Source organism: Dendrobates tinctorius, unplaced genomic scaffold (genome assembly GCF_039654945.1).
Source record: "Dendrobates tinctorius isolate UK_male_01 unplaced genomic scaffold, ASM3965494v1 ptg000151l, whole genome shotgun sequence".
NCBI lineage: Eukaryota > Metazoa > Chordata > Amphibia > Anura > Dendrobatidae > Dendrobates > Dendrobates tinctorius.
Window position 1 is genome coordinate 6,251,213 of NW_027361818.1, and position 20,647 is coordinate 6,271,859.

At 44.9% G+C, this 20,647-nt stretch overlaps 1 protein-coding gene across 1 annotated transcript; it reads left to right on the forward strand.

Annotated features, from left to right (window-relative positions):
- Positions 1–7,772: 7,772 nt before the first annotated feature.
- On the forward strand, positions 7,773–19,982 carry LOC141050197 (extracellular calcium-sensing receptor-like). The gene is made up of 5 exons (XM_073547038.1): positions 7,773–12,824; positions 13,236–14,057; positions 14,800–15,018; positions 16,287–16,410; positions 16,491–19,982. The coding sequence occupies exons 1-5, from the start codon at positions 12,492–12,494 to the stop codon at positions 17,420–17,422; spliced, it is 2,430 nt and encodes an 809-aa protein (XP_073403139.1). The 5' UTR covers positions 7,773–12,491; the 3' UTR covers positions 17,423–19,982.
- Positions 19,983–20,647: the final 665 nt, after the last annotated feature.

Consider the following 20,647-nt stretch of genomic DNA (forward strand, 5'->3'; position numbering starts at 1 on the left):
ATCTGAATGTTTTCTCCTCTAGGTCTGTGTTTGTCTGGGCTACGGTGCTGGACATGTGCGGGATTTGCAACCCAAAAGGTACTCTTAGTGACCTGGTTAATGCCACTTCTATATAATGCTGGACTTCTACGTTTAAGTGCCGTGTGCATTTCCACTCTTATGATTGCTGGACTTCTACACTTTAGTGTTGTGTGCGTGCTCATTCTTAAATATCTCTGGACTGCCTCTTTAAATGCAGTGTGCTTGCTTACATACTTTCTGCTGGACTTCTACATTTAGTGCCTTGTACACACCTGCGTTATATTTCTTTTGGACTGGTTATATCAGCGGTCATGCCCCGCTCTCCAGTTACTCTGGACATTTCTATAATAAGTTGTGTTTCCGTTACAATTGCAGGAAGAGCTCTGTTAGTTTTACTTTACTTGCATCATTCCATTTTGTGCTGTGTTTTCATTACTATTGCAGGAAGTGCCCTGTTAGTTTTGTCACACTTGTTATATATACCGTACTTATTTGCATCAACTTTGGTCTCAGTTTCATATTATCCCACGCAATCAGATTCCATAGTACCCATATAATTGTTACACAAATAACAGTGTGAGCCTGCAGCTGTGATCTGACGTACAAAGTTTACCTCCGGTCACTGGCGTTGGCTGATGGGACAACTGCTCCCATCAACCGACGTCTGCTGCCGCTAATAAAAGTGAGAGTAGGCGGCGGCTGATGGGAGTATCCATCATCCGGCGCCGGCATTGTAGATAAATATTAGAGTTGAGCGACTTTTGGTTTTTTAGGGTCGCGTTTCGTTTCGTGAAACCCGACTTTTCCAAAAGTCGGGTCGAGCAAGATCGTCCGATTATAGGGAAAAGTCGGGGTCGTCCCGAAACACGAAACCCAATGTAAGTCAATGGGGAATAAAAGTCGGCAGTGAGAGGAGGACAGGAAACACACCTACAGTGCCCATTTGAATGCCAAAAGCATCAATTCTTCTTACTTAAGCTTGTCAACCTTAATTAACTTCATAATACAAGTTACGCACTGAAAAATGGGGGTTATTTGGCTAAATTTGTGGGGGGGGAGGGCTGGCTGCAGGTTTTCATGTGCCCTGGGCGAAAGAGCGCCCCTTTAACACATACCACAACTCATCATGCTCCGATACGGCAGAGAAATAGCGGTATAGTACAATGAAAAATACCTCACTTTTTACACCTCATGACGAGGCCCATCTATTTCTCCATACAAAATCATTGGTCCCATATAATGTTTGAAACAGTATATGATGAGCTCCACATAATGCTACAGTATATGTTGGTCCCCATGGATGAAGCTCCACTGTCTTATGGGCCCAAATAATGCTCCAAACATAATGGGCCCCATTTCTAATGCTCTAGTGTATAATGGGCCCTGTAAATGCTGCTCCAGTGTCTGATGTCCACCTTTGGAATGTTCCAGTGTATGGTGGGCCCCATCTATCATTCTCCAGAGTATAGTGCTCCCCAAAAATTGCTGTCCCAACATAGAAAACAATCAAATAAGTCTCCTCGCTAGGGAATCCCTGTACTTGTCTGGACAGGTGCTGTAGCTTGCTTAACAGCTCGCCAGCCGTTCTCACGCCCAGTATGGATTGCACGTGATTGCACAAAGGTTAGAAAGGGTACCGTATCCCTGGATAACATGTATGGATAGCGTACACATTCAAAATATATGTCTATACAGCATGAGGCAGGCTCAGACGGTGTTAGGCCCAGTATGGATTGCACGTCATTGCACAAAGGTTAGAAGGGGTACCGTATCCCCGGATAACATGTATGGATAGCGTACACATTCAAAATATATGTCTATACAGCATGAGGCAGGCTCAGACGGTGTCAGGCCCAGTATGGATTGCACGTCATTGCACAAAGGTTAGAAAGGGTACCGTATCCCTGGATAACATGTATGGATAGCGTACACATTCAAAATATATGTCTCAGGAGGCAGGCTCAGACGGTGTCAGGCACAGTATGGATTTGACGGCCCAGATTACACAGCGGAGGAGCAGGGAGAGGTAAAGATTGCAAATGCTGGGGCCCTGGCCAAGCAAGGGGGGCCCACTCGTGGGCGTCGGTACTGGCACTGGGCCCCTCATAGTACAGCGGTGTGTCTGACGGCGGGTGTGCACCACCACCGTCAGAGACACTTGATTGCACTATGAGGGACCCTGTGCCAGTGCCCGCGCCCAAGAGTCGGCCTACCCACCTGTCCAGGGCAACGGCACTCGCACGGTGTCGTGCGGTAGGTGGTGACCCCGGCCATGGGGGGGGAGGCAGCACAGTTAGGGAGTTTTAGAAAGTGGCATATGTTGATGTTGGACATTCAACTGATGCAAAAGGCGAAATAGGTGAAGTACCAGGAAGAAGTGGACCAAAGCAAGCCATTTTTCTGTCACCCTATGTGTCATCAGGGGAAGGTGGGACAAAATCCTTGGAAACCCATGCGTGGTTCATTTTAATGAAGGTTAGATCATCCACATTTTGGGTTGACAGACGGGTCCTTTTTTCTGTCAGGATTGATCCAGCTGCACTGAAGACTCTTTCCGATAGCACACTTGCAGCTGGGCAAGCGAGCTCCTGTAAGGCATATTGTGCCAATTCAGGCCAGGTGTCCAGTTTAGCGGCCCAATAGTCAAAGGGGAATGACCTGTGTGGGAGAACATCGATATGGGAGGAAAAGTAGTTTGTAACCATAGTTGACAACTGCTGTCTCCTGTCACTTTCCATCGATGCAGTATTACCAGTTGTGTGAGCGGTATTTGAAAAATCAGTCCACAACATTGTCATGAAACCCCCGTCTCCAACGCCACTTCTGCTGTGTGCACCACGAACACCTCTGCCAAGCTGCCCCCGGCCCGTACGGCTCGTGTGAGAACCATCACCGCTGCTGTGTGCTGGGAATGCCTCAAGCAACCGATTTACCAGAGTTGCTTGTTTATTAGCCAATATTAGGTCAAGGTTCTCCTGTGGCATGATGTTTTGTAATTTGCCTTTATAGCGTGGATCCAGGATGCTGGCCAACCAGTAGTCGTCATCGTTCATCATTTTGGCAATGCGGGGGTCCCTTTTTAGGATCCGCAAGGCATAATCTGACATGTGGGCCAATGTTCCCGGTGTCAATGATGCACTGCGAGTGCTGGGTGGAGGAGCACTTTCTGGCAAATCCACATCCCTCCAGTCATGCTCAAACCCTGTACCAGACCTTGTCACGCCAACATTTTCACTTGCCCCACGAGATGCATCCTCCTCCCCTAAGTAATCATCCCCATCATCCTCCTCCTCCTCTTCTTCCTCCACCTCGTCCAGGAGAGGTCCCTGAGCAGACAATGGCTGAATGTCATCAAGGATTCCCTCCTCCTCTTCCTCCTCATCAACATTGGCTGCAGACGCCTGCTCCTTAAGGTGCGTCAAAGTTTGCATGAGCAGACGCATAAGTGGGATGCTCATGCTTAGGATGGCGTCGTCTGCGCTTACCAGCCGTGTGCATTCCTCAAAACACTGAAGGACTTTACAAAGGTCTTTCAGCTTCGACCACTGCACGCCTGTCAACTCCATGTCTGCTCTCAAAGTGCCTGGCCGTGTATCCTCCCACAAATGCATTATGGCCTGCCTCTGCTCGCACAGCCGCTCCACCATGTGCAGGGTGGAGTTCCACCTTTTTGCAATGTCGATAATGAGGCGGTGGTTGGGAAGGTGGAGCAATCGCTGCAGCTTCTGCATACGAATGGAGTGTACAGGCGACCGGCGGATGTGCGCGCACAGTCTTCGCACCTTCTGGAGCAGGGCTGTTAACTCCGGATAATTTTTGAGGAAGCACTGCACCACCAGGTTCAAGGTGTGAGCCAAGCAAGGTATGTGGCTGAGTTTTGAAAGGGCTATGGCTGCCACAAAATTACGGCTGTTATCACTAACTACCTTGCCTGCCTCAAGATGTACACTGCCCAGCCATGACTCAGTTTGTCGCTTCAAGTACTCGGCCAGCACCTCGGCGGTGTGTCTGTCGCCCAAACACATCATCTGCAACACAGCCTGCTGACGCTTTCCACTAGCTGCTCGATAGGGGGACACATCGTGTGCAACAGTGGCAGCTGCAGATGGAGTGCTCGTACGACTGCGCTCTGTGGACGAGCTGTCGCTTCTGGAGGAGGAGGAGGAGGGTCGAACGCCTACAGCCAACTGTTTCCTATACCGTGGGCTAGGCAGCACTGTCCCACCACCGCTGTCCCCTGTGGACCCTGCATCCACCACATTAACCCAGTGCGCAGTGATGGACACGTAACGGCCCTGGCCATGCCGACTGGACCATGCATCAGTTGTGAGGTGCACCTTTCCGCTCACTGACTGCTTGAGTGCATGGACAATGCGGTCTTTCACATGATGGTGGAGGGCTGGGATGGCTTTGCGAGAGAAGAAGTGGCGACTGGGTAGGTCATAGCGTGGTACTGCATAGGCCATGAGTTCGCGGAAAGCTGTGCTTTCCACCAACCGAAAGGGCATCATCTCAAACGAGATTAGTTTGGCAATGTGGGCGTTCAAACCCAGTGTACGCGGATGAGAGACTGAGTACTTTCTTGACCTACTCATAGTGTCTGGGAGGGTGAGCTGGACTTGAGAGCTGCATATGGTGGAAGTAGCGGTGGACAGGGCGGACTGAGAGAGGGTTGATGATGGTGATGGAGTTGGTGTTCTTTCTGATGGCCTAGAATCAGTCTTTCGTTGATATAACAGTGGGATTCCCTGACTGCTGTGGCCTTGCAACGACACCTCAACATTTGCTGCTGTGCTAACCGGTGGGCTTACAGTGGGGGAAACAATGTAGCGTTGATGACTACCTTCGTTGTGATCAGTTGCACATGTGGCACTTGAGGTTTGGTGTTGTGTCCACGCTTGCAAGTGCATGCTGGTTAAATGTCTAAGCATGCAACTGGTATTCAAATTTTTCCCTCGGCTAAAGGTCTTTGCGCACTTCTTACAGGTAACCTTGGCCTGATCATGAGGATTTTGTTCAAAAAACTGCCACACTGCACTCTTCCTACTTTGGCAGACATTTTACGGCCTAGCACGCTGTGATCTTTTGACCCTCTGGACAAGCTGTCCAGCAACTCTTTTGATGTTTGGAACCTGTCTTTGGAGTGCTCCGGGCCTGCCAGATAACAGCTGTTGCGATGTCGATGTCTGCTGTGGATGCTCCTCATCTGAGCTATTGGAAGCAGCACCCTCTTCCCCCAATGGATGCCAATCTGGGTCAACAACTGGGTCATCCATCACCTCCTCTTCTATGTCATGTGCACCTTTCTCTGTGTCACCGTGTATGGTGGTATAGTGTGCGGGAAGGGGCACCTGAGTCTCATCAGGGTCAAAATCTGGCTCTGTACACTGCGAGGACAATGTAGTGCTCTGAGTGAATGTACCAGCAGAATCATCCATCAGCGGCTGTGCATCAGTGCACTCCATGTCAGATTCATCTTGGCCTGGGTAATTCACCATTTGACTTGATAATCCAGGCATGGTATGTGAAAACAGCTCCATGGAGTAATCAGTAGTATGGCCTGCGTCATCCTTCAATCTTGGTTGGGGTGAAGGACACAAGGAAAGGTGTGGTTCATGAACATGAGCCTCCAATGACGACTCAGTGCTTTTACTTTTTACAACTGAAGAAGAGGAGGCGATAGAGCTGGAGGCTGAGTCAGAAATGTAAGACAAAACTTTTTCCTGATGCTCTGCCTTTAAAAGCGGTTTGCCAACTCCTAGAAAACTAAGCGTTCGAGTCCTTATGTAGCCAGACGATGATGCAGGGTCAGCACCTCCTGCATTCGGTCCTATTTTGCTCTTGCCACTACCATCAGATCCACCACCAACACCATCATTACCAGCTGCCAACCCCCGCCCAATTCCACGGCCTCTTCCACCAGCCTTCCTCATTTTTGGTAGAAATGTAGACAAAATCCAACAAACTATATAGTAATGTAAAACAAGGTACAAGGTGTCTATAGGACAGGGGAGTTTTAGAATTTCTGCACACACTTGTGGACAGTGGACACTTGTGGATTGTGTGCGGCCCACTGATATCTGAGCGCTATGTGACACGCTCGATGGCACAGCTGCCTGTGACCAAAGTGACGAGAGGATAATGGAGATTTTGAATCTCTGCGTACACTTGTGGACAGTGGACACTTGTGGATTGTGTGCGGCCCACTGATATCTGAGCGCTATGTGACACGCTCGATGGCACAGCTGCCTGTGACCAAAGTGACGAGAGGATAATGGAGATTTTGAATCTCTGCGTACACTTTTGGACACTGGACACTTGTGGATTGTGTGCGGCCCACTGATATCTGAGCGCTATGTGACACGCTCGATGGCACAGCTGCCTGTGACCAAAGTGACGAGAGGATAATGGAGATTTTGAATCTCTGCGTACACTTTTGGACACTGGACACTTGTGGATTGTGTGCGGCCCACTGATATCTGAGCGCTATGTGACACGCTCGATGGCACAGCTGCCTGTGACCAAAGTGACGAGAGGATAATGGAGATTTTGAATCTCTGCGTACACTTGTGGACAGTGGACACTTGTGGACTGTGTGCGGCCCACTGATATCTGAGCGCTATGTGACACGCTCGATGGCACAGCTGCCTGTGACCAAAGTGACGAGAGGATAATGGAGATTTTGAATCTCTGCGTACACTTTTGGACACTGGACACTTGTGGATTGTGTGCGGCCCACTGATATCTGAGCGCTATGTGACACGCTCGATGGCACAGCTGCCTGTGACCAAAGTGACGAGAGGATAATGGAGATTTTGAATCTCTGCGTACACTTTTGGACACTGGACACTTGTGGATTGTGTGCGGCCCACTGATATCTGAGCGCTATGTGACACGCTCGATGGCACAGCTGCCTGTGACCAAAGTGACGAGAGGATAATGGAGATTTTGAATCTCTGCGTACACTTGTGGACAGTGGACACTTGTGGATTGTGTGCGGCCCACTGATATCTGAGCGCTATGTGACACGCTCGATGGCACAGCTGCCTGTGACCAAAGTGACGAGAGGATAATGGAGATTTTGAATCTCTGCGTACACTTTTGGACACTGGACACTTGTGGATTGTGTGCGGCCCACTGATATCTGAGCGCTATGTGACACGCTCGATGGCACAGCTGCCTGTGACCAAAGTGACGAGAGGATAATGGAGATTTTGAATCTCTGCGTACACTTGTGGACAGTGGACACTTGTGGATTGTGTGCGGCCCACTGATATCTGAGCGCTATGTGACACGCTCCATGGCACAGCTGCCTGTGACCAAAGTGACGAGAGGATAATGGAGATTTTGAATCTCTGCGTACACTTGTGGACAGTGGACACTTGTGGATTGTGTGCGGCCCAACGATATCTGAGCGCTATGTGACACGCTCGATGGCACAGCTGCCTGTGACCAAAGTGACGAGAGGATAATGGAGATTTTGAATCTCTGCGTACACTTTTGGACACTGGACACTTGTGGATTGTGTGCGGCCCACTGATATCTGAGCGCTATGTGACACGCTCGATGGCACAGCTGCCTGTGACCAAAGTGACGAGAGGATAATGGAGATTTTGAATCTCTGCGTACACTTTTGGACACTGGACACTTGTGGATTGTGTGCGGCCCACTGATATCTGAGCGCTATGTGACACGCTCGATGGCACAGCTGCCTGTGACCAAAGTGACGAGAGGATAATGGAGATTTTGAATCTCTGCGTACACTTTTGGACACTGGACACTTGTGGATTGTGTGCGGCCCACTGATATCTGAGCGCTATGTGACACGCTCGATGGCACAGCTGCCTGTGACCAAAGTGACGAGAGGATAAGGGAGATTGGATTGCTTTTAAAAAAGCAGTTTGCGGAGCAGTGGGTAAACAGCAATGCCAGCGTGTCAGGAAGCCTTAAAAGGCAGCCCAACAACCAACACCACTGATACACCACAATATAGCCTCCCCTTGCACTGCACACACAGTGACTTGTGTGTTGTGCAGGCCAAATCGCTAGCAGCAGAAGCAGTTTTTTTGTCTTCTTCCCTGCCTAACGCTCTCCCTACAGAATCAGCAGCAACCTCTCCCTATACTAAGATTGGCAGAAGTAAGATGGCGGTCGGCGTGCACGCCCTTTTATACCCCCTGTGACGCCCACCAAAGCAAGCCAATCACTTGCATGCCCTTCTGAAAGATGGTGGTGACCCGTGCCTATGTCATCACGTTGCCCACAGTGTCCGTGGATCCTGATTGGCTGAAATAGAGCGCAAAACAAACTTTTGAAACGCGACTTTGGCGCGTAAGTCGCCGACCTCGTGGCCGACCTCATCCTAGGGTCGGGTTTCGTTTCATGAAACCCGACTTTGCCAAAAGTCGGCGACTTTTGAATTTTTTCGACCCGTTTCGCTCAACTCTAATAAATATATATATTTTTTTTAAAATGGCATGGATTCCCCTATATTTTTGATAACCAGCCAGGCAAAACTGACAGCTAGGGGCTGCAACCATCAACTGTCAGCGCTAGCAAGGTTGGTTAACAAGAATAGAGCGGTCCCCAAGGTTTTTTTTTATTATTTAAATAAATAATTTAAAAAACAATGTGGGGTTAATCATTTTTGATAACAATCCTTGCTAAAGCAGACAGCTGGGGACTGGTATTTTCAGACTGGTAAGGAGCCATTAATATTGGCCCCCCCTGCCTAAAAACAGCAGCCCGCAACTGCCCAGAAAAGGCGCATTTATTTAGCTTACATTGAAGAGGCCAAATGCATAACTCTCAGACAGGTTAGATGGGCTTTGTTTTATCTGGTGGCCCCGTTAGAAGAGGGGGTTCTCTCACGATTCTACCACGCTGTCAGTGACAGCTAAGCTGTTCTATTGGATAGGGCATGCTGAGCTGTCAGTATTGTTAGTGTCACCCAATCTGAGGCACAGTCACGCTTGGCTGTTGGTATTGTGATCCCAGTTGTAGCTTTTAACACAGCGAGGTGTTTGCTCTGTGCTCAGTATTCTGATAGTCTGATCTTTGTTGCTGGACCTTGGATTTGCCTTTTTGACTACCCATTTTGCCTTGACGCACTCTGACCTTGGTTTCCTGACCCCGGACTTTGCCTTTGACTGTCCGTCTGTATTATCTCTTTGTCTATGGCATACAATCCTGACATTTGACCTCGGACTTCTCGACTTCCCCGCCTTATGGTTTGCTCATGGGAAGTGACAAAGGCTAAGCATCACAGGTTAAATGAAGAATTAAGGCAAATTTGTGATTTAATTTCACTTATTTATGAGATTTACAGTAAATCATTAAATCAGATCATCTCCATCATATTTATTTTATTATAGCTGGATGGTTGCTGTATGAGCCGGTTGTAAATTGTATTAATGTAAGATGATGACAAGTCACTTGGGATGTTTAGTTGTACTGCCATCATCCTTTCCTTTAACAGCAGGTTACAATAATTACACTCCAGCCCCCCAGGAGTGATCCATCTTTCATGTATATAAACCTCTACACTTATTAATCCTCTCGCTGTCTGTGAGATAGCATTATATGTGTTGTGTGTGCATGAAAAACTTTTCCAAATGTAACTGAGGCTAAGCTACACTACAGTGCTTGGGATTGGGGGTATTATTGTCCTTTTGTAGACTTGAATGTATTTCTGGAGAGGGATTTTTACATTGGTGGAATATATGGTTCTCGGCCAGTAAAAAAAACAATACAAGGATTATTGACTTTTTGTGGCACTAAAAAGAGATTTTATGATTGACCGAACATAGAGAATCTCACTGGATAGGTGGCTCTAAACTTACCAAAAAGGGTAAGAGGCAAAAGGAAGGGAGAGGAAAGGGAAGGGGAGATAGAAAAGGAAGGAAAGGGAAGAGATAGTAAGGGAGATAGTAAAGATAGGAAAAAGTGAAGGGGATAGAAAAGGAAGGAAAGGGGAAGTTAGAAGAAGGTAAATGGGAATAGAAAAGAGAAGAAAGGGGGAAGGCAGGGGAAGGTAAGGGAGGAAGAAGCTAAAAGGGCAAAAGGAGTGAAGGAAGGGAGAAGAAGGGCAGAGAAGAACATAAGAGAACAGTGGAAAGGGAGTGAGGGGAAGTGAAGAGGGCAAAAAAGAAAAGGTGTGTAGGGAGAAAATAAGAGTAGGGAAAGAAAGGGAAGGAAGACAAGAGAGTACAAAAGGAAGAGGAAAGAAGGAAAGGAAAACGGAAGAATAGGAAGGAGAGGGACAAGAGAAAGAGAGGAAGGAGAGAAAGAGGGAGAAAGAACGAGAAGCAAAAGACAAGAAAAGAGTAAGGAAGGGAAAGGGGGAAAGAGAATTAAAAAAAAGAAAGAGGAAAGAAACAAAGAAGAATAAAAGAGAGTTAAAAAGAGGGAGAAAGAAGGGTAAGGGGAGAATAATGGATACATTTACTTGAATATGCTTGGTTTCTCTAAGTCAGATCGCCTACTATCTATGTCAGACTAAGACTATTCTCTTATTGGACAATTTTCCACTATTTGAGTAGACGATAGACCTGATTGTGGCTCTTTGGGTGATCTGTCTTCCTCACCTCATCTCCATTTGAGTCCCATATATCTATGTGAAACTCAATCAGTTTTATCTGACTGTTGATTTGCTAAATCTGAAAGTAACTTTACAACATATGCAGTATCTATATATTATCACATACGTGCTGATTTGTGAGGTTTGGCTTTTGTATACCTGTGTTGTGCAAGTATGTGAAGGTGTGACGTCCACAGCAGGCTGCCATATACCTGGTGGCAATATCAGTGGGCATCTAGGTCAGTTTGGAGACCTGGTCATAGGAGGCACGTTCCCCATTCATCTGAAAGGAATCTATTCAGAAACTCAATTTACAAGCAAACCAGAAGATCTTAAATGTCAACTGTAAGTCTATCAAAAATCTGCAAGTGTTATATTTGTTTGGATTTGGCATTAGGTAGATATTATGTGCGGCACTGGTGGGGAGGGCTCATCAATACCAAATATTCGATATAGGATTTTAAATGATGGTAATTGTTACAGCAAAACCAGGACACAAGGACCAGATATCGTTCTTCATAGTAGACATGTGGAAAGTACAATGGCCTGTATGTGGACTTTCTAAGGAGAGCATCAAATTAGAGCATTGAAGAATCATGATCCATGGACCTCTATCCAATATGGTCTTTCCATTTGTGATCACTATAGATTGTATGTCTTAATTCCTTACATAGTAAGTTTCAATGACCATCCGCACGATCAGTTAATCTCGTGCCATGAAGGTCATGTACCCCTACTTTTGCAAAGTGAAGTTCTCATCTAACCCTAATATCTAAGTAGTCTGTCTGCACAATGATACATAGATCAGCATTGTCAAGAGTTTTGGTCTTAACTTTCTTGGATATCAAAAAATTGACTGTCACTTCCTTCACCTTCTGTGAAGTCAGTCTTTGATATTTGAATACACATGCTTTCTGACTGAGCACTCCACCCATCACCCTGCGGTGGTTGCTCCTACCTACCCATATAATTGTATGCTTTCAGCCGGGGAGAGGTATCATCAAAGGTTGCATTGTTGTTGGCTGTTGGGCCCACATGAAATCTCTAATTTATGAGCTAAGTATCTTCATTTTATCTTATTTTCTAGAGCAGCAATGAAATTCCAATTTCATTTCTCCATGTTTGCATGCTATAGCATTACAGACGGCAACTTTAATTTGCTATTTAACGTCCTTGCAGACCAGGTAAACTCTTTCCTTACCCAGAAATTAGAGACAAGTGGATATTTTGACATTCGAAATTGCTGGCTGTGCCAAATTTTCCTAAAACATTAAAATTACGGAAAATAAAATCTCATGAATCTCAATTCTGGAAAGCTGGAAATAGAAAGAGAGAACCACGCTGACCAAAAGAGCTTCCGTTCTACAGGAGAGAACGGTACACATTGACCATAAAAGCTTACACTCTACAGGAAAGAGAAAAGACGACCTCACTGACCTAAGAATTTACACTCTAAAAAAGAGAGAGACTTACCCCATGACTGTAGAGATAGAAAATGACTCAGCCATTCCAACTGAACACCACAGGGATCTGATGATCTGGGATGGACCAGATACTGACCACCACTGTGCAAGGTGTGATAATCCACTAGATGTCCTAGCTGCAGGGCATTATAGAGAGGCCGTGCAGCCTTTTAAAAAGATATTAGCCTGCTCTGCGTTGGCATGAATAATTAATTTCCCAGATTTGAAATGGAAAGATGTATTGAAACATCATGTAAAATAGGCATTTTCTGATAAAATCCTAATTTGTTGCACTGGTCATCTTAACTAAACTAGTCCTGGTCATTCGCTCAAATCAATACGCCAGCCCAGAGTGTTCTAGAAAAGGGAATGGGCATGGTAGATCTATAAGTTTGGATAGGGGGATTAAAGAACATAGATACAGATATATGCAGCAAATAACCTTACAACCTTCTACATTTTACTCTGCTAGACTTGAAGCTCGATCCTACCAGATCATGCAGGCCTTTATATTCGCCGTGGAGGAGATCAATAAACATCCCTTTCTCCTTCCCAATATCACTCTGGGATTCCAGATTTATGACACTTGTACTGTTGTGAGAAGAGCAGCAGAAGGCACCTTGTGGATGTTATCTGGAAGGGAACCAAGTGTCCCAAATTATCACTGTGGTGAAGGAACACTGGCTGGGATTGTTGGGGACTCTGGGTCTACATGTTCCATCCTCATGGCTGAAATATTGAGTTTATACAGGTATCCACAGGTAAGGTGAACATTGTCCTCCTTTTTTTAAAGGAGCAGTTTATGCTCCAGAACTGTTCTTCCTAGCCTAAATAAGTTCTTGTCCACATATCCCCCATTCCTCCCCGCATGTTGTATTTAAGTTACTATAATCTTTGCACCTTTGAGTTTTTTTCTGAACCTACTTGAATTGACTCACACATAGTGCAAGGGCGAAATGACAGCCTGCATGTAACAAAAATCAAGATTTGTCAGGTCACATTTTTCCAATGCCTGCCTGTCTAGATTTGTTTAGTCGATGTCACTGATTAAGTAATAATTGTGGCCACCATATTGATCCAAACAGGACAAAACAAAATCCTGAAGGTCCACAAGTATAAGAGAGCTACATTGTATTTGTTAATACAGTTGTTTTTGTTCCTTTCATCTACAGATAAGTTATTTTGCTACCAGTCCGCTCCTCAGCAATAGGAACTTGTTCCCCTCATTTTTCCGCACAGTTCCAAGTGACATGTTCCAAACTAGAGGTCTAGCTGCGCTCATTTTGCACTTTGGATGGACATGGGTTGGGTTACTGGCTTCCGATAATGATTATGGTCAAACTGGCATTCAGATAGTAAAGCAGGAAATAGTCCAAGCTGGAGCTTGTGTGGCCTTCATTGAGAATATCATGACTGGACAACCGAACAGTGGTGCTCCACATATCGTTAATGTTATCAAAGACTCATCAGCCAAGGTGGTGCTAGTCTTGTCTGCAGATGCTGATTTCATGCCTGTGGTGGAAGAGTTGGCCAGACAAAACATAACTAGGAAAATCTGGATAGCCAGTGAAGCATGGTCAACTTCTATCCTTCTCAACAAAAAAAAGTTCCAACCAGTCTTGCTGGGCACTATAGGTTTAGCAATTCACTGGGGGCAGATGGACGGATTTGTAGAACATCTATACAACTTACACCCCTCAAAGTTTCCTAGTGATCACTTTTTACTTGAGTTTTGGGAAGAAATGTTTTCTTGCAAGTGGACCGACATCTATACTAAAGCCGAAGACATGTTAAACCAAACCATCAATGAATGTATCGGAGATGAAAAATTAGAGCGTGCCATGACTAATGTGGACCTTAGCATAACATTTAATGTTTACACAGCAGTTTATGCCTTTGCCTGGGCCATACATAACTTGCTGCAATGTAAACCAGGAAAGGGACCTTTCCTTAATGGTATTTGTGCCAACATCTCATCCTTACATACTTGGCAGGTAAAGAAGTTGCATGCTTATATTTGTACTACTAAAAGCTTCTTAGCTTCAGCAGAAGAGCACCAATGAGTTCTCACAATGGCATGCTGTAATTCCAGAAGGTATATAAATAAGAGTTACATCCAATCCTTGGTATATGGGGAGGCATAAAAGGTTTTGCAGAAAATAATTAGACAGCAATATTTTATATGCCATACTAGGTAGAAGACATCATATAGATGATGGCCGAACGATGCTTCGACATCTATCTCACCCAGCTCTCCAATACCCAGAAGAGCCAGGAGTTCTTGTGTTTTCCATGAGAGAGATGTGCAATGACGTATCTCCTGAGAACTTAGGTATCAACAGTCCAAAATCAGATAGTTACGGTAACTCCACCAACAATCTGTCGGGGGCCCCCATACACACAAGACTGTCAGACAAACACGTTGATATCAATAGGTTCAGCCAACAGTAGTCTAATGTGTACAGGGGCTTTCAGACATTTTCCATTGGCGTATAGGAGCTTCAAGTTGTGCCTCCAGGTTATGTGTAAGCTTTAGAGACTCCAGCAGAGACTTCTGACTCAGTGGGATGGAGAATAGGTTGGGTAATCCTCTCGTAACGTAGAGGTCGCAGTAGACAACATTTGCATGAGCTCTTCTTAATGGTACATCCTTGAAGAGAAAATTATCTCAGGCTTTAAAAATTTTACATTTGATGAATTGGAAAATAAATGTATTAATCCGTTCTATTTTTTCAGCTTCTTCGCTATATTAAAACTGTAGATTTTGAGACAAAAGACAAAACTCAAATATTTTTTGATGATAAAGGGGATCCTCCAGCCCTCTACGACATTGTAAACTGGCAGCCGAGCTCCACTGGTTCCATGGAGCAGAAGATAGTGGGAAGTTATGATTCCAGATTGCCTAAAGAAAATCGAATGAAAATTAACATTGCAGATATTATATGGGGTACTGAGGTAGGACATTATATTCTGTGCAGCTTTAATCCCACATGCAAGTAGATTGGGACGAGGGTGTGGGAGATTTGGCAAGTGAAGAGTTTGTGGTACTTTCCTTTCAGAATTTTGTTGTTGTTAGTTTGAGTTTTGGAAGTAGTGGTACAAGTTGTCCTGGTTTGGGGCGAATTCCAAATGTTCTCCTACACCTTCCTTTGATTCTTATTGTAAAGCTAGGTATCTGATTGATGGACATCGATAGCCCCCTGTCTCTCATTTTCTTCCCTAATAATCCCTACAATTCTTAGTTATTATAACACATGTTCCACTTTTTCTTCCACCCTGTATTCCGTATTCCCTCTACACATACAGTTTCAGTGCAGGGTCACATATCCATCATGCCGTTACGTTGTGTGAGGCAATGAGGGGAATCATATATGAGGGTCGTTATGTTTCCACCAGGATGTGCATAGAAGCATACTGAACCTGCTGGAGAGCTTTGTAATTACAGCCATGCCTGTGGTTACAATGCAACATAAAAGAGTGGATTTGATAAAACTATTTGACATATTCAGTTTTACAAAACCTGACATGGGCTTTATTTTTGGAGAGATCTGAAGGATGATAGGGGGGCGGATCTCTCCCTCCACTCCGGGTCTTGTCCACAAAACCCATTTAAACTTTCAGTTAAGGTTTTGGGGGTATCAATGTTTTGTTTACAAGTAGCAGAACAGGAGGCTCTATTCAGACAGGTCTGTGTGAGTCTGAACTCAGGTCAGAGAAGGCAAAGCTACTGACGCACCTACGAGGGATACAGTGGTGTAGTCGTCCACAGCAAGGGACTGGTACGGACGCTCCGGCTGCGAACCAGAGGATAAAAGTTCCGGATTTATTTTGTGAGTTTGAAAATAAAGATGTTTATGTTGAACTTCCTTGGGTCACTGACTCATTACCGCACGGGCACAAAAAGCCGCCACTTTATTATTGTAATAGCGTCTACTAGCTCCTGCAGCTCTTCCTATATTTTCTCTATATCTATTAGGCAGACAGTTATCTGAATTCTATGACCAATATCAGAGTTACATTAATCTATAAATTTGGTTCTCGCTCTTAAATGGAGTCTGAGGCACCTGCCTGTTCTGTTTATATGTTGCACCGCCACCATCTACATGCTTTAGGAGAAAACTTAAACTTAAAATGTCAAGCTCTCATTTATAAGTCTATAATATATGGTTCTCAAGCTTTCAATATGTACAGTAAATAACCATAGGGTGAATTCTTATATTTAGACTCCTCAATCAAAATGCAGTCCAAGCTGTCCTTTGGGAACCCGAAAGGCAACAATTCCTGAAAAGCCCGCATGCTGCTTCAAGTGCGTCCAGTGCCCAAAAGGAGAGATTGCAAATGTCACAGGTACCATAAATACAGTCATAAGCTATCATGTATCTTACATGTGGAATTTACAAATAATTTGACCCCATGTTCTTCTCTAGATGCTGTGGAGTGTCAAAAATGCTCTTGGGATACTTGGCCCAATACCCAGCAGGACTTGTGCTTACGAAGAACCATTGAATTTCTCTCCTATGATGAAGCTATGGGTATCAGCTTGGCAGCGCTGTCTATTGTTTCCTCTCTCTTCCCCATTGGAGCTCTGAGAATCTTTATTCATTACAACACAACACCGATCGTCCGAGCCAATAACTGGTCCCTTAGCTGTCTTCTCCTCATGGCCTTATTATTCTGCTTCCTCAGTTCATTAGCTTTCATTGGATATCCACATCCTGAGAAGTGTCTGTTGCGTCAGGTGGCATTTGGCTTGGCTTTTACTCTGTGCATCTCTTGTGTCTTGGCCAAAACTATAACAGTGGTTATTGCTTTCAAGGCCACCAAGCCTGGGACTAGTTTACGACGATGGACTGGGGGAAAAGTGTCCTACTCTGTTATTGTGATTTGTGTTCTCATCCAGATATCTGTCTGTGTGACTTGGCTTTTCTATGCTCCTCCCTTTCCTGAGTATGACACTCAGACTCCTTCTAGCGTTATCATTCTTCATTGTAATGAGGGGTCTCCTTTTGCATTTTGGGTTATGTTGGGGTATTTGGGTCTTCTGGCCACTGTCAGCTTCATCGTGGCCTTCTTGGCGAGAAGACTTCCTGACAGTTTCAATGAGGCCAAGTACATTACATTTAGCATGTTGGCCTTCCTTTGTGTCTGGATTTCCTTCATCCCAGCAACTCTCAGCTCACGAGGGAAGTACACAGTGGCCATGGAGATCTTCGCCATCCTTTCCTCCAGTTGGGCCATAGTTGTTTGTATATTTTTACCCAAATGTTTCATCATATTGTTTCGACCTCACTTGAATGTAAGGCAAAATCTAATAAGAAACGTATTTGACCGAAATAGGACATCAGAATTTTATACTTGACCTCAACCATAAGTGATCACTTCACTTCTACCATCAAACCCTACTAGACACTGCTTCAGAACATACAAATAATCATCTAAAACTGAGCGATTCTAATGCAAATATGTGTCTAAAAGTCTAGTTATATCACTTATTCAATACATTGGGAACAGGGCTATATTTGGCGTATACATTGAATTTGAAGTTTAAAATTATCACTCCCCTTCTAGAATGTCAGAATAAAAGTGCTTATACCCATTGGATAGTAGTTAAGGCCTCAATACAGATTGGAATAACATCAGCTGCATTAGCCCATATTGACGAGTTTGGCTTAGAGTCTAATGTGAATGGAGACCCTAGACCAGAGGTCTGAAACTGCATTCCTCAAGGGCCGCAAACAGGTCATGTTTTCAGGATTTCCTTGTATTGCACAGGTGATAATTTAATCACCTGCACAGATAATGATTCCAGAACCTTGTTCAATGATAAGGAAATCCTAAAAACATGACCTGTTTAAGGCCCATGAGGAATGCAGTTTGAGACCTCTGCCCTAGACAGATGATTATCAGAAGAGATAAGGACCCGTTTGGATAAGTATTAAAATACAGATATTTTTTCTCCAATAGATAAGCCACTTCAAAAGATCCCTGACAGTGGCTCTCCCAGAGAGCTCAGAAGTGTTCAGCATGTTGAGCGCTTCTGTGTATGGGAGAGTTTGGCGGCATAGCTGTTGGCCAAACAATCGGTCAAAACATCGTTCGGCTGACCGCTGTCTAAGCTGTTTGTTGGCCTTAATGAAATATTTGTTGATCTGACAACATTTGACAGGAATGCAGCACCAGAGCCACCATCAGTACATGAATACATCACTAGAACCACCATCAGTACATGAATACATCACTAGAACCACCATCAGTAGATGAAAACAGAACCAGAACCATCATCAGTACATTTATACATCACCAGAACAGTTATCAGTACTGGAATACATAAACAGAACCACCCGCAGTCATTTAAAAATCATGATTGCCCATTGTATTTGTACCTTTTATCCAAGTACCTTGAAGTTGACATCTTTTCTGATTCAATCAGCTTTCATCCTTTCTTAATCATCTGGTCCTGACAACATGATGGCTTTTCACATCCACAGCTCATCTCTGCAAACTTCCCTCTTCTCCAGTGTTCTGCAGCATGTCTGACACAGTGCCCTAAAAAATAACAGTTTTATTATAACGCCCTGTGAATAAAATATCCTCCATACTGTGCTCCTGAATAAATGATTACCCCCTCACTGTGCTGCACAAAAAATGACCCACACACAATTCCTCAAGGTACATAGCCTCCACAAGGTTCTCTTCTAAAGAATATTGCCTCCACAATGTCCTCTTCATTCTGTCCCTTCTGTTTACTGTCCCCATATTGTTTCCACATACTATATACTGCCTACACATTCGGGGTGCTTAAACTACATATTGTCCAACCATACGGTGTCTTTATGCAATATAGTAACCCCAGTACAGTAAATTCACTTTCTATACTGACCCCCAATACTGTGCCCTCATCCTTTATATTGATTTCCATATAGTGCCCTCACTCTCTATACCGACCTTCAATACTGTGCCCTCACTCTCTACACTGCCCCCCACTGTGCCCTCATCCTCCATACTGATGCCACCATAGTAGTGCCTTCATTCTCTGTACTGACCCCCCCATATTTTGCTCTTACTTTTTATACTGACCTCCCCGCCTCACTCTATACTGACCTCCCAAAACTTTGCCCTCACCCTCTTTACTGAACCCCCCAAAATGTGACCTCATTACCTATACTGTCCCCCATACAGTGCCTCACGCTCTATTCTGACCCCCATGGTGTGCCTTCACTCTCTGTACTGATATACTGAACCCCAATACTGTGCCTAGCTCACTATACTGACCCCCCAATACTATGCCCTCAGTCCCGATACTGTTGCCCCCATATAGTGCCCTCATCTATACTGATCCCGATACTGTGCCCTCACTCACTATACTGACCCGCAGATAGTGTCCTCACTCTGTGCTGTCTAGTCTAGTGGGCGCATCCTCGCTCCATACATGTGTATGGAGCAAGGACGTGGCCATCTATTAGGTGTGGCTGTCCAGTTAGTGCGGTCATCTAGTGTGCGGAAAGTCTCGCTCAATGCTCAAAGTATGTTTCTGATCCGAAACAGCGGTGACAGATGTGATATGCATACTCCCTGGCAGAGCCCGTCTACTGTGTGCAGACACAACAAATGAGGGCAGCACACCGTCCGTACGCGGAGGGGCGTCAAAAGTCTGCAGTCACAAAGAGTGCCTTATTTTAGACCAGACAATGCCTTTAAAATTTCATATATGGTCCAATATTTTTCTATCTCATATGCAATGTTTTGCGAAAACTATGTCATTGGTAGTATACTGAAAAAAGCGTAATAGCTAACAAAATCTCATAACGTGTGTGAGAAGAGGGCAGCTGATGGAAACTTCCAATGGCAACTACATTTGTTTGTAAATGGTATAAGAATCTTACTCACATGGTAATAAACAGAATTGCTTAAGCTCACAATGGTGTGCATTTCTTTTCTCCGAGCGCTCGTGAATGGGAGGGTCGAGTCCCACAATTTGGCCCCACTGGCGATCCCATAATCTGACTTAGAGCCAAAACACAGAGCTACAACATGAGGAACATGGCCATTGAACACCATGAGCAACATGAGCAATGAGCACCGTGACCACCATGAGCAACATGAACAATGAGCACACCACTGCATATCGGGGCAGAGAGCTGAGTGGAGTTCCACTGATCATCGGAAGCACTAGCGCACTCAGAGGTTCAATTAGTGCATCATGCCTTCCCAACTCTGGTGCCTAGTGAAAAATATGGGTCTGACTGTGAGGACAATTGGATGTGGCGTGCCCATGGAAATCCTTTATAGCCTATGTCTTGCAGTTTACTTTCATCATACTGACATTGTTCAGTTCCAAGTCAACGTCACCACGAAGTTTCACCCCAATAGAGGTGTGATTAGCGTTAGATAAGATGTGGACATTGATGTGGATAGTGATCTGGTTCAACACAATCACTGAATTCTATTACCAGAGCTCAGAAGAGGAAAAGTTCTACCGAGGTCCTCATCATATTAGACTCAGGCTGCCGATCTCACCCATCGGCCAACAAGTTAATTTGTATGGGGTCCACCAGACTCGCTTGTCAGACAATGTTTACAGAGA